Genomic DNA, 12,749 nt, shown 5'->3' with positions numbered 1-12,749 from the left:
TTTCTCAGAAGCAAGTTCCACTGTGCTCAGTGGACTTAATTTCCAGGTAAGTGTGCATAGGATTGCAGCCTTAGTTTTGGAACTAATTGTGTACAGTCATTTCGTAATGTTTTTCTGCTCATTAAAAAAATTATAGGGTTATAGGTAGCTCTTCCAGGCTATCTGAATGTTAAAATTAACTGCATAAACACACTTCTTTGATGTATGCTAGCTGCTGATACATAAGCAAAAAAAGTTACTTTAAGACATGAGTACAGATGAAACAGAAGTTCTCACCTAAGGTCTTCATAATCTGGATGTTAGTACCTAGAGTCTTGATGAATTTGGCCTTTTTTTGCTCATGCCATATCCAGTATGCCATGAACAACTATATAATCTAAGAGCAAAGATGAAATGCACACTTTTCATGCAAACACATTTTATATAGGAAGAAAGGAATGGAATGGAAGGTAATGCCCAGGGGAATATGATTTCAGAAACCTGTTTCTGCCCCGCCGAGAAGATTGGTTCTCCTGGGGTAATTACGCCATGATATATCACTGCAGAATTAGAATATTTGTACCAATATTTATTCTCATTTGAAATTATTTTGCATAAATGTTTAACAGTGTCAAGCTTGTTTTATTTTCAATTGGTAAACACCAGTTGTAATTTTTCAGTAGTTTTTAATTGACAAAGGAAACAAAAACCTGGACACATATCATGATTTTTTAAAAAAACAACAATTAAAGACTTGTCTGCACTAGTCTTTTTCATAGAATTTAACCTCATCAGACATGCATCATTAAGACCTAGCTCCCAGCAGCTTGCTCCCTTCTGCGCTTCAGATGGGGGCAGTGGGAGCAGTGGTGCCAATTCAGGGGAGACCACTGGACAGAGGAAGAATTAAGCAGGAATGCTTCTTATGCTACGCCTATGGTAGCTGTATAGTAGTTTGCAAATAATCTTGAATTGTAGCTGGTGCAGACAAGCTTCAAGAATAAACAACGTGTCCTTTCGGAATCACAAAAAAGATATCCTGAGCAGCAGAAGAGGTGGTGACTTAGCAGTTCTTTCAGAATTGGGGGCAAGTAATTTTTTAAAAAAACACACACCAAAACGGTAATGAGTAGTAGTCCTTTTTAAGGATGATGGATGATGATGGATTTTAGTTTTGTTGCAGCTCATTATTTTCAGACCCACTGAAGTCAATTACGTGGGTCTGAAAATCAATTACAATTATTGGCTTCAGTGGATATGAACTGAACTTTTTAGTTCTGAGTACCAAACTAGATATGACATGGGAAATCCAAAAGGAATGCTGTCCTTGGACACGTTCATAGCAACCTGGGAGGTGATTCAGACTAGGGCTGTGGCATTGGGGAAGGAAGGGTTCCCTAATGCCATTCACCCAAATTAAAACTGATCCTTCCCAAATCTGCTGCATGCTGCGTGGGGCAAATGGGAGTTCAAATTAAGCTGCCCATCAGTAGAGTAAAAATGCTTCTCCAAAAAGTTTGAAGCAAAGTGGAAACAAATACAAAACTGGAATCTTCTTACGATACTATAGAAGTCCAGCAAATAAATTAAAAGTTCTGCTTCAGTGCCTGCAATACTTGGTTACATTCTTGCAATTGCTAATCTCTATGCACACAACTAAAAAGAGCAGCTAGAGCCTAATGCTAGAACCGAACCCTTCTTAACAGGGACCAGCACTATTCATTTCAGCTGGAGAGTGCAGCAGATCCAATTATCCACTCAACTGAAATGCAAATTAATGGCTATGCATATATCCAACCCCCACTGAAATGAATGGGGCAGCCTGTATGGGGAGAAGACTACCTTGTACAAAAGCATTTGATTCCAGCATTAGTGTACTGCTTGAAACACCTAAATGTTCTTAGATAAGCAACTAAATGGATGTAAACATTGTTGACCTTGTGACTTGGTTATGAGGAAAGTATGAGCTACAAGCTCAACCAGTTTAGCAGGAAGGAAGTCTGCTGAACTGTTCTAAGGATGGATTATCAATCAGCTGGTTAAGTAAAAGGTGTTTGACTTGAGTTAATAAAACAGTATCAGGTACCAAATTTTGTGGGTAGGGAGTAGGGAAAGGGAAATAAACACAAGTCTGGGATGGGATATTCGCAATAAAAGGGATTTCTTTTCCAGCTGTGAAGCAAAATGAAATGCATGCTTTCAGTGTGATGTTTAGCTTTTCCATCTCTGGAAGTTAAAACAGAATTTTATGGCTTGGGATGTAGTAAAAAACTGTTATACATGGAAGGACTCATGGATGGAAAAGCTGTGAATATGAACATTTTAGAGCCATTTTTACCACAATGTATGAGTCACTGGTGGCATTGAAATCGTTGTGGCTTAAAAAAAAAAAAGTGGCATTTTTATCCTGGATTGTGAGTAATGTAATTACAGATTGAGTTTCTGCAGCAGCGTGGGATTTATAACTGGAAAGCTTATGCTTTATAATGAAAGATTAGTCCAACCTGACCTTTTAGGCTTGAAAATAAACGAAATGGCTTTTCTATAGCTAATTGTTTCTCATGTGAACAGTGAGCTCTGCCTGGGATGATGTCATTGCTAATGCTCAATTCTATATAAGCACGGACATTTTGTGGGACCTCTGTCCTGTTTTGAGCTGGGCAAGATAACCAATAAATTACACAAACAGTTAATCAAAGTCCAGAACAAACAGAAATGCAATATACCAATAAAACATTAAATAAATTTAAAGAGAAACATATGGAGATCCAATCACATATCATCCTTGTATCCTCCCTATAACGTTCTTGAGATGTATTATTGACATTCAAAAATATTTCACCAACATCTTGGTATTGTTTTCTTTGTGTGTGTGTGCTTTAAGTGGTTTTACAACTTCTTTTCTACTTCAATTGTTGTTGTTTACTTATTTAATGTAGGCCACCCAGAGACCTTTCAGTTATGGGGTGGACTACAAATGACACAAGTAAATAAATAAATGGTCAATAAATCAACTGCTCCCTCATAATAGTCTATCACCATTTCACTCTTTAATTTCACTCATCCAAACTAAACAACAACAAATAGCAAAATGTAGCTCTCTGCTATGATCACAAACATTAAGAAAGTAGGCCTCATGACCTGATCTATATTTCTCTCCCCTCAAAAACAATTTTGGGCTCATTGAGACAACCTTACCTTTAACTTCCAATTTGCATTCAACTTCTGCCTCACCCAGACTGTTGACAGCCTTGCAAGTGTATGTGCCACCATCAAAGGGGCTGGGCTTGCGGATCTCCAAGGTGCAAACTCCCTGGTTACCAAACATTCTGTACCGGGGGTCATTCATGATAACTATTTTGTTCTTCATCCATGTTATCTTGGGCTGTAGTTAAAAAACAGCAACACGGAGTAGTTCAAAACAAAGCACAAGTTACATTTCCTTTTGTGGTTTTATATCAGTTAGGTTAGGTTTTATATTAGTTAGTTGGGTTTGTGGAGTGGGACACCTGTTTGGATTGTTTTTACTGTTATTTCCTAAATTCTATAGTTAGGTGTGAAGATTCTGAGGAAAGTCCAATGCAGGTTCCTTTACCTCTCAAAACCAACATCCCCAATAGACTTATTATCCAGATTATTATCCAATGTAAAGAAAACGGTGTCCATTAAGGTGATCACGTCTATAGAAAAAGAAGGTGGTGTATTTGAAGTTCCCAATATTTTGCTCACCATGCTCTCCTAATTTCTCCAAAGTAACAGGGAAATGAGACATCTGCTTAATTTCTGAGTCTCAAGCTGCCAGGAAAGCTTCAGAAGGAGTAAAAATTTGGCAACCGTAAGTAGCTCAAGTTTGTAGTTAGGAAAGAATTAAGTAGTATGAGAGGGCCTTCTCGGTGGCTGCTCCCAGATTGTGGAAGTCCCTTCCATGGGATGCTAGGCTGCTCCCCTCTTTGCTTTGATTTCACTGGCAGGCAAAGACTTTTTTGCGCAGAAAGGCCTTGGCCATTAACTGGCTGTTGTGGCAGGGTCTGCAGAGATTGGGTGTTTGGCTTGTGTATTGGTACTTTTGAATTGGTACTTTTTGGCTTGTGTATTGGTACTTTTGAATGATTTTAAGTGTTTTTTTTAGTACCGTTTTAATTGGGTTACTTATTATTTTTCAATATTTATATTTATTGTGCATTTTTAGCTGTATCTATTTTGATCTATGCTGTGAGCAGCCATGGGTCGTTCACTGGGACAAACGCGGGGTATAAATAAAATTAATGAATGAATAAGTACCGCAGTAGCTACACAGTAGAAATGAAGAAGCAAAGTAGGTTGTTTTTGGTCTTGGGATTACTTATCCATTTTGCTAAACAGCAGGAGTGTGGAAGAGGGGGGATCTTAGGAATCCAGTCTTTACTACAGCCTTTGCCAACCTGTTGTCCTCCAGATGTTTTGGACTACAATTCCCATCAGACCCAGCCAGGTGAGCACTAAGTTGGTGAAGCCTACTTTATTATATAATCTTTCCATTGACTGCTAAGTTCCAGCCTGCTAAGTGAACAGATTAAAGCACTGTCCCATCTGGAAATGTCTGTGTTGATGTACAGACGTTTATGATTCTATGATTCTATGATTCTATGTCATTCAGCATGATAGCTTACCTTGGGATTTCCTCTGACGCTGCAGTTCAAAGTTGCATTGTAACCAGACACAGCATATGTATTAACTAAAGGCTGGGTAAACATTGGTGGTTCATTGAAATTGAAGTCCTCATAAACTGGGTTTTTGTAGACTTTCCCTGTAAAACAAAAGTTCAGGAACTGCTAGAAAAATAGTATTTTGTATTGTTTTAGCCATACTGTGTGACTGATACTGTTCCTTTTAACAGGTATGTAGAATTATAAGAGCAGGCCTAGCATGTGACACACATCAACACTAAATCAAAAGAGAATTAACACAGGCTGCTTTAGAGGAATACTGGATTGTGGAGAATCATTGCCACAAAATACGGTTTACATCTTAACAACCCTGTTCGGAACCTTCACTCTGTTTACCACAACCAACTATGATATTCTATCCTTTATACTATTAGAATCCCTCAATTTTTTCCCATTTCTACACTGACTCCATGTTTTCCTTCTTCCCTGTCCACAGGTGCTGAAGTTGAACGAAAGAGCAAGTGTGTGGAGGAGGTGGCACCTTAGCAGCTCATTAATTACTACAGCTTTCACCATCCTGGTGCCACAACCTGAGGTTGAGCTCCAAGACTGAGTGAAAAGTATGGATTGCTAGATCAGACCAATGGTGTATCTAATCTAGCATTGTGTTCCACAGTGGCCAACCAGACAGATGCTTATGGAAAGCCCACAAGCTAATCAGGAGGCCTGGAGTATACTCTTATTATTTCCGTTGTTTGCTACGCCTGATAGTGTAGCCATTCAGAATCCTCATTTTGTTCAAAGCAGAATACCTTTCATAGAAAGAAGTGGGATGTGCCAGTTCTGCAATAAAGCAAGAGCTGGCCAAATCTCCCTTGTAAAGCAGACACAGGTTAAGTCTTCCTTATGTTCTCAAAATAGGATAGTAAGTAGTTTATGGGCTTTAGGAACAATACGGCTTTGGCATAATATGCAGTGACAGGACGCATTCGACTTTTCTGACCATCTTCCTCTTTCCTCAAAATTAGGTTGGTGTGTGTGTGTGTGTGTGTGTGTCTGTCTGTCTGTATGTATGTACACACACACAGACACACACAAATGCACTTTAGAAGTATTCTGAATATTGCATTGTTTAGACAGGCCTTTGCAATATGTTTTTCTCTTTTTAAATGACTAGGACTTATTGATGTTCTATTGATGTTTATATGGATGCTTCTGCTGATTTTATCATAACTTTGTATGCTGTATACCACCTTGATATACATTTAGGAAAGTGAGGTTTTTAAATACATAAATAAACAAACAAATACATACATCTGCCTGAATGAAATGTGATTGCTGTGAGCCAATTACAGTGGTGCCCCGCAAGACGAATGCCTCGCAAGACGAAAAACTCGCTAGACGAAAGAGTTTTCCGGTTTTTTTGTCGTTCCGCAAGACAAATTTCCCTATGGGCTTGCTTCGCAAGACAAAACGTCTTGCGAGTTCTTGCGAGTTTGTTTCCGTTTTCTTAAAGCTGCTAAGCCGTTAATAGCCGCTAAGCCGTTAATAGCCGCTAAGCCGCTAATAGCCGTGCTTCGCAAGACGAAAAAACCGCAAGACGAAGAGACTCGCGGAACGGATTAATTTCATCTTGCGAGGCACCACTGTATGTGAACTGTCTCTCAGCTCAAACTCAACAGCATTCCTGCAATGAACTGAATGAGTAAATCCACACTATGAGCACTTGGTTGTGCACTGTGCAGAATGGCAAAATCAGACCACTACATATTCAGGCCAGCTGAAATTTTGTTTCAGCATTATATTGAAGGTAAACACAAAATTCCCATTGATTCTGGTGAGTGAGTTCTACATATTATGTGAATTTATCATCCAAGTAATTTGAACAAACAAGTGGCTTTTCCTCTCTCAAAGACAGATAGATTATGCCTCAACTCCAAGAAATGAGTGCTCTGTGCTCTGTGTTGTATTCTATTTCAGTGTCATAGTTTCAGAGTTAATCTAGCTAACCATCCTTGGCAATCACAGCGCTCTCTGTTGTCCTTGTTGCATCCTCACTGAGGCCACACATATTTTCAGCAAAGATCCGGAAGAAATACTCATTCCCAATGATAAGTTCAGTAATGGTAGCGCTGGTCCGGTGGTAGTGTTCAATGACGGTGAACCATTCCTGCAAGATACAAGGCCGGGTTAAATTGCTATGAACAACTCAATCCCGTGAGTGAGACTTACTTCCAGGGAAGCATGGATAGGACTTGCTTCCATTACTAAGCAAACTGACATTTCACAAATGGGTCCCCTGGGAAGACAACCAAGAGATCAGATGTTAAGGGAAGTAAGAAAGTTCACCAAAAAGCCCAAGCTCAAAATAGGTGAAACAGAAATAAAGATATCCATTTAGTTTTATAAGTAGCAGCTGCTTATGTAACAAAACCAGCAACCATATGCCATACACCATTTCATAGGTTTTCCAAAGTACCCAATTATGGCAAATGATAAGCTTTTTGAATAGCTGTACTATTTTGATGAAGCTGTACTTCATGAAATGTGAAGTAAGAAATCCTTTACTTACTTACTTATACGTTGCAGTAAAATATGAATAGAAAGTGAATTCTAGTAATTGGCACATTCCCTTTAGTAGTCCAGATGATCATTCTAGGAAAGGAATATGCTGAAATTTGAGTTTTCTGAACTTAGGGGTGGGGAACAGGGCAAAGTTCACTTTGCCTATTGATCGCTAAAGTGCACCACAGATAAGAAAGCCAGAGACTGGAGTCGGGGGTGGGGGGTTGGGTGGAATGCAAAACCCTTCCCATTGCAAGGAGTTGTGTCCACATTACCTAGTTTGCTTGCTTTTTCTTATTTACACTTATAGATTGCCCTTTAAACCCTGTGATCCCAGAGCAGTGAACACACACGATGAAACCATGGGAAAATTCATTTAAACATAGTCAAAACATTGCATTGCATAAAATCAACAAAGCAGTTCAGCAGTAAACCTCAGAATCAGCATGGCCACTCACAGACCTCTTCCAAATTATTATTTATTATATTTGTTAGTAGGTCCCCCCGCCCCCACTGAGAACTGACCCCAAAGATCTTAAAAGTATTACAAACATTAAAACTAAGTATACAAACCAAAATAAGATGAAAAACTTAGAAGCACAGCCTATGCGTTATATATCTATATACAGTGGTACCTCAGGTTAAGAACTTAATTCGTTCTGGAGGTCCATTCTTAACCTGGAACTGTTCTTAACCTGAGGTACCACTTTAGCTAATGGGGCCTCCCACTGCCACCGCGCGATTTCTGTTCTCATCCTGAAGCAAAGTTCTTAACCCGAGGTACTATTTCTGGGTTAGTAGAATCTGTAACCTGAAGCGTCTGTAACCCAAGGTACCACTGTATAGACATATTCACATGTGCAGACCTAATTCAATCTGCAGTCTGAGGCTCCTTCGTCTTGCCTGTCTTTGCTCCACCCTTTTCATACCTCTTTGGATTCTGGGAAACTGGGGGGGGGGGGGAGAAGCTTCTGCCTCTGATTCTGAACTGCTCCCTGCCACAGCCTTTCCTGCTCACGAAACCCTGTTATCTCTTCAGCTTCTGACAACTCCTGCTCCCAGTTTGCTCCCTATGACCACTCATCGTCATCCCACCACCAATGCCCGGGCTCTGAGCCTTTGTACTTTGGAGGTTCCCTTGGGGGTTTCCCAGCTGGTACCTCCCACCATTGCTTTGCATGCAGCCAGTCCATGACATCCAGGGGGGTCACCATTAAAAAGGCACATTCTTGTGTTGCCACTCTCTGCACCTCCCTCATAGGGGGCGCACAGAGAAGGTTGTGACATGATGACTGCAGGGTCTGGGGTGGTTTATGCCTGGGTGAGTATATTATATAGCTGGCTTAGAATAGTTATCCACTTTAAAGCAGCAATGCTGTTAATGGAAGATTAAATCCATTCAAGAATACTTTATTGAGTACAGCGTGCAAAACACACTTCAAAAGACTCTTGTTCAGCTTGGCAGAGAAGTAACAGCAATGCAAACAGTATAAAGTTCACAACAGTCACAGCAACTGGGACCAGGGCAGGAGAGGACTGGGCTTTGTTTCATTTACTTATTTAGTAAAAAATGTATTAACTGATTTACTCCTCAAGTCAATTGAAGAGAGCACATTGGGGGGAAACCATCTAAACATTACCAACAGGTCCAGAGTGCAAAATTAATTAACAGCACTGCTGATTTTGAAGTTAATAGGCAGCAGAGAAAAATATCCAATGGTCTTATGAAGTAAGGGATTTTCCTGGCCACAAATATCACAGGTGCTGGTCAAATTTGTTGTAAAGTCTTTTGCAGCAGCAGCAGCAGCTGAAAAGGCAGCTTGTATCTTGTATCACAAAAGCACGTAACATCCACAAGAAGTAGCAACCTTTCCAAACAACCTTGCACATAAAAGTCTCATCCTAAGATTTGCTGGGTCAAAAAGTCTACTTACCATGCTTTTTTTGTCAGCTTTTTGAATTGTGTACCCAGTTATGTTTGCATTGCCATCATCCTTGGGCGGCTGCCATTCCAAAGCAACATTCTCTCCCCAGACATCTGCAATTTTTACAATTTGTGGTGGGCCTGGACGATCTGTGGCAATAAAGTAGCACCATCAATATTTCACACTTTTCCACAGCAGCAATATGCTCAATTTGCCTAAGTGTTTAACAAACCATGAGTTAACCACAAATTGATGAGCAGGGGCTAAATCTTCAGTTTGGTTTCACACTGCTGTTCACTGCTGGAAACGAGAGTTGCTCGGCCAACACAGAATTTAACCTCACACTAGCACCCATTAGATGATGTCATGAATTATGTTGGCTGATGGTTGGGTGCACATGGTTTGGGGGAAATGGCTTCGTGGGCCAATTTGAACCTCCGGGAGGCCAAAAGTGGCCACAGGCCAGATTGTCCCCAACTCTATTTTTTTAAAAAAATAATATTTATTGAAACACAAAAAAATTAAAATTACACAAAAAGACAACATTACAAAAAAGAGAAAAAAGACAAAAAACACAAAAAGAAAAAGAGAAAATAAAACCATCACTTTCAAGTTCTCCAATTTCCATTACCTTCTTTCCATGACCTCCTCCTCCTCCCATCTCTTGTATCTTAGTTAATAATTGTCACAGCAAATCCTTTCCATAATTCATAATATTTTATCATTACATTACCTTACTCTATTATCATCTTGTCTTATAAAAACAACCTTAGAGTTTAAAACTTAAGTCTTTTTTCCCAACTTCTCATAACCATTACCTTTTTGCCAAATTCTTTATACATTTTTACAAGAGCCAAGTAATTTCAACTCAACATTTTCCCAAAAATCATAAAACATTTCTAGTAGTAATAATATAAAAAGATACAATAAAATAAAAGCAATCCAATCTTCTTCCAGCGTCCCCTCCCCCCGGTCCCGGGATTGTCAGTCTTTTTTTGTCCCATTAGTCTGGCACATTAACCTGGTGCTCTTATATCCGAGGCCTTTAAATCTCTTCCATGTCCCTTTCGCAGCTCTTCTTCATATTTTCCTTTCACTCGCGGGAACTCCAGCTGAATAGTATTTTTGACCCTTTCCAGCAAATCAGCCCTTTCCTCACAGTCCAGACTAAGCTCCATGTGATGTTTAAATTTTTTTTTCAAATTCCCTCCAAAATTGAAAGTCTCAACAACTCCAAACCTCTGATGGCCCATTACCAGACTCGGAAAGTCCAACCATCCCTGCAAAGGGGGGTCAATCCAACCCCCCATTTCCAGTTCAATCCAAACTTTATCTTTCCAAATCTGGTTTTTTCCAAGTTCATTTATAAGATCCAAAGGCTCATTTTCCTGCTGGGCCAAAAGTCCCTCCATCCCTGGCATCCCAGATTCAGCAAGGTCCTCTTCTTTCAGTTGTTCTGTCATGGCACGCTCCTGTTTTGGTTCCTCGGTGGGCTCCATATGGTTTCCCACTACCTGTTCAAAGGTTCTGGCCGCATTAGTCATAAAGTCCATCTTCTGACTTAACTGATCCAATAGGTCACTTATTTTACAGAAAGCACCCAACAGTGCTTCTGAAGGCATTGTCCTGCAAGGTCACAGAATTCTTTCCCACAGTTGTAATCAGTAACAGCCGCAAGTTCCCAGGATTTAGTTACAATTTCATAGTTCCCCTCTAGGGGGAAAAACTTCAGATTGTCCTTTTCCTTGGGAACAATAGCAACAGAGTTTCTTCTTTAAGATATTTTGTCCATATTTGTTCTTTTGAGAGACGAAAGGAAACAATGGAATCACAATGTTTCCCTCCTTTTAACTATCTGTCAAAGCATTTGTTTCTGGTCAATGAGCTTCAATCATCAAATCTGACACCCCGCTCCAGGGTCAGGACAGTGGAAAATTACTTTACTTTAACTTTATTTCTGCAGGTTTAAACAACTCTGTAAATGTCCCCCTTCTTCTCCTGCTTCCGAAGGGGGGTTCCACAATTTTGAATGATGAGAGACGATCCTTTAAAAGTGATTTTTAAGGCTCTAGTTTATGTTGTCTTTGCTTTGGTATAACTACAAGAGAACGGAAGGGTGACTTCCTGTTTAGCCCTTTCCGTTTCAGTACTAAATTAGGGTAAATTTTAGAGTCCAAGTTCCTTTTATTTCGCCAATTCTTGTTTAAAATCCAGGTATTTAGCATTCCAGTACTCACGGTTAGTTATTTGCGATGCGAAATTGTCCCAGGAAAAAGGCAGCGCTCTCTGGCAACGGCTGTGCGGCTTCGCTCCGCAGAAAAAGCAATCGACTCACAGCACTGCACCACTTCCCCCTCTTCACTTCGGAGCCCGTTTCTGGGTTCCTTAGTGAGTTGGGGGGGCGCTAAAGGTGCCCGCCGAGTCCCACGGTCACAGGCTTCATCCGCCTGTGATTTTCAGAGGGGTCCCTGCTACGCCGCAGCGGAAAAGACCCGTTTCATGCGGAGCTTGTCCCTCCAGTTCAGAGGGAGTCCGCCATCACCGGAGGTGCCACCCCGGAAGTCAGATTGTCCCCAGCTCTAATTTTAAAGATGTATTTCCTGTCTCCTCATCAAATGACCCCCCCCAAAAAAAATAATTAACTTGTCTCCCTTGGTAGTGGGGTGACCAACAGAGAGCTGGAGAGACATTACATTCCTGTTGTCTTAAGGGGCCTACTGTGAGCCCAGACACCATAGGCTAATTCCCCTGCAGGAAGCCTGCTTCCAGGCAGAACTGGCTTGTAGTTGTGGGGATTATTGTGTGATCAGATAAAATGCAGCTTCTGACTTGCCTCTCAGTAGCAGAGAAGCCAAGAGAGATGCTGGAGTGGGTGATATTAACGTTTATTTCCAGCTCTCTGGTGTTCCTGCTGCTGTCTTTGCAGGGCTTACAGTGAGCCCAGGGAAAATAGATCCTCTCTCCAGAAAGCATGATTGAACTCAGTGGGCCTTAACTTCTGTGCAAATTTCCATAGGGCTGGCTGTTATTCACTTGCAGAAACTGAGTTTCTAGTTTTACTGAATCAAATGGAACTACAGACTGATTCATATAACTGCCAGGCTGGTCCCTCACTCCAGTGGTAACATCTGTATTCTAATGATCATGTGCGTCAGGTGGATGATGCCAGCACTGAGGGAAGAGGTAGCACAATTTCTACCCAAATTGTGTGGTTTGGGGTTTCAAGAGGTTACTTCTGCAGCATAGGTTCTGATCACCTGGAAATATCAACCACACTAATTTGATAATAATATATGTCCCATTACTCCCCCAATTGCACACTTAGGTGATGAGTATAGGGAGAAATTGAGAAACTAGAGGGATGTATCATGCTTGGGGAAACCTGAGGCTTGTATAGGTACAAAATGTATTTAAGAACAACTCAAGGGCTAATAATAATAATAATAGCTCTGTGAAGAGTGAGCATGACCAGTAGCCACTGAACGTTAAGTATCAAAGGTGTGTAAGTAATAATGGAGCATTCTGGAGAATATCATGATTAGCTTGCTAAAACACTGAACACTCTGATTAGAAGATGAGGATAAACTGTATCATTTTCTTGCAGGTTTTACTTGTATCAACTTAAATGTCAGTA

At 40.5% G+C, this 12,749-nt stretch overlaps 1 protein-coding gene across 11 annotated transcripts in view; it reads right to left on the bottom strand.

Annotated features, from left to right (window-relative positions):
* The window catches only part of MYBPC1 (myosin binding protein C1), a 96,648-nt gene that overhangs the window by 5,865 nt on the left and 78,034 nt on the right, over positions 1-12,749 (bottom strand). For 9 of the 11 annotated variants that reach the window (XM_081212232.1, XM_081212224.1, XM_081212234.1 and 6 more), the window contains 4 exons: positions 9,125-9,264; positions 6,636-6,795; positions 4,629-4,765; positions 3,178-3,364 (listed from right to left, as the gene is read on the bottom strand). In XM_081212232.1, coding sequence (XP_081068358.1) covers positions 3,178-3,364; positions 4,629-4,765; positions 6,636-6,795; positions 9,125-9,264 — 624 coding nt within the window. Of the gene's footprint in view, positions 1-480; positions 540-3,177; positions 3,365-4,628; positions 4,766-6,635; positions 6,796-9,124; positions 9,265-12,749 lie in introns of all 11 variants that reach the window. The other 2 variants (XM_081212227.1, XM_081212225.1) reach the window with 1 other exon arrangement.

The sequence above is a fragment of the Podarcis bocagei genome, assembly GCF_964188305.1.
Source record: "Podarcis bocagei genome assembly, chromosome: 10".
Classification (NCBI taxonomy): Eukaryota; Metazoa; Chordata; class Lepidosauria; order Squamata; family Lacertidae; genus Podarcis; species Podarcis bocagei.
Note: the sequence above shows the minus strand (reverse complement) of the source record. Positions and strands in the feature narration are given on the sequence as shown.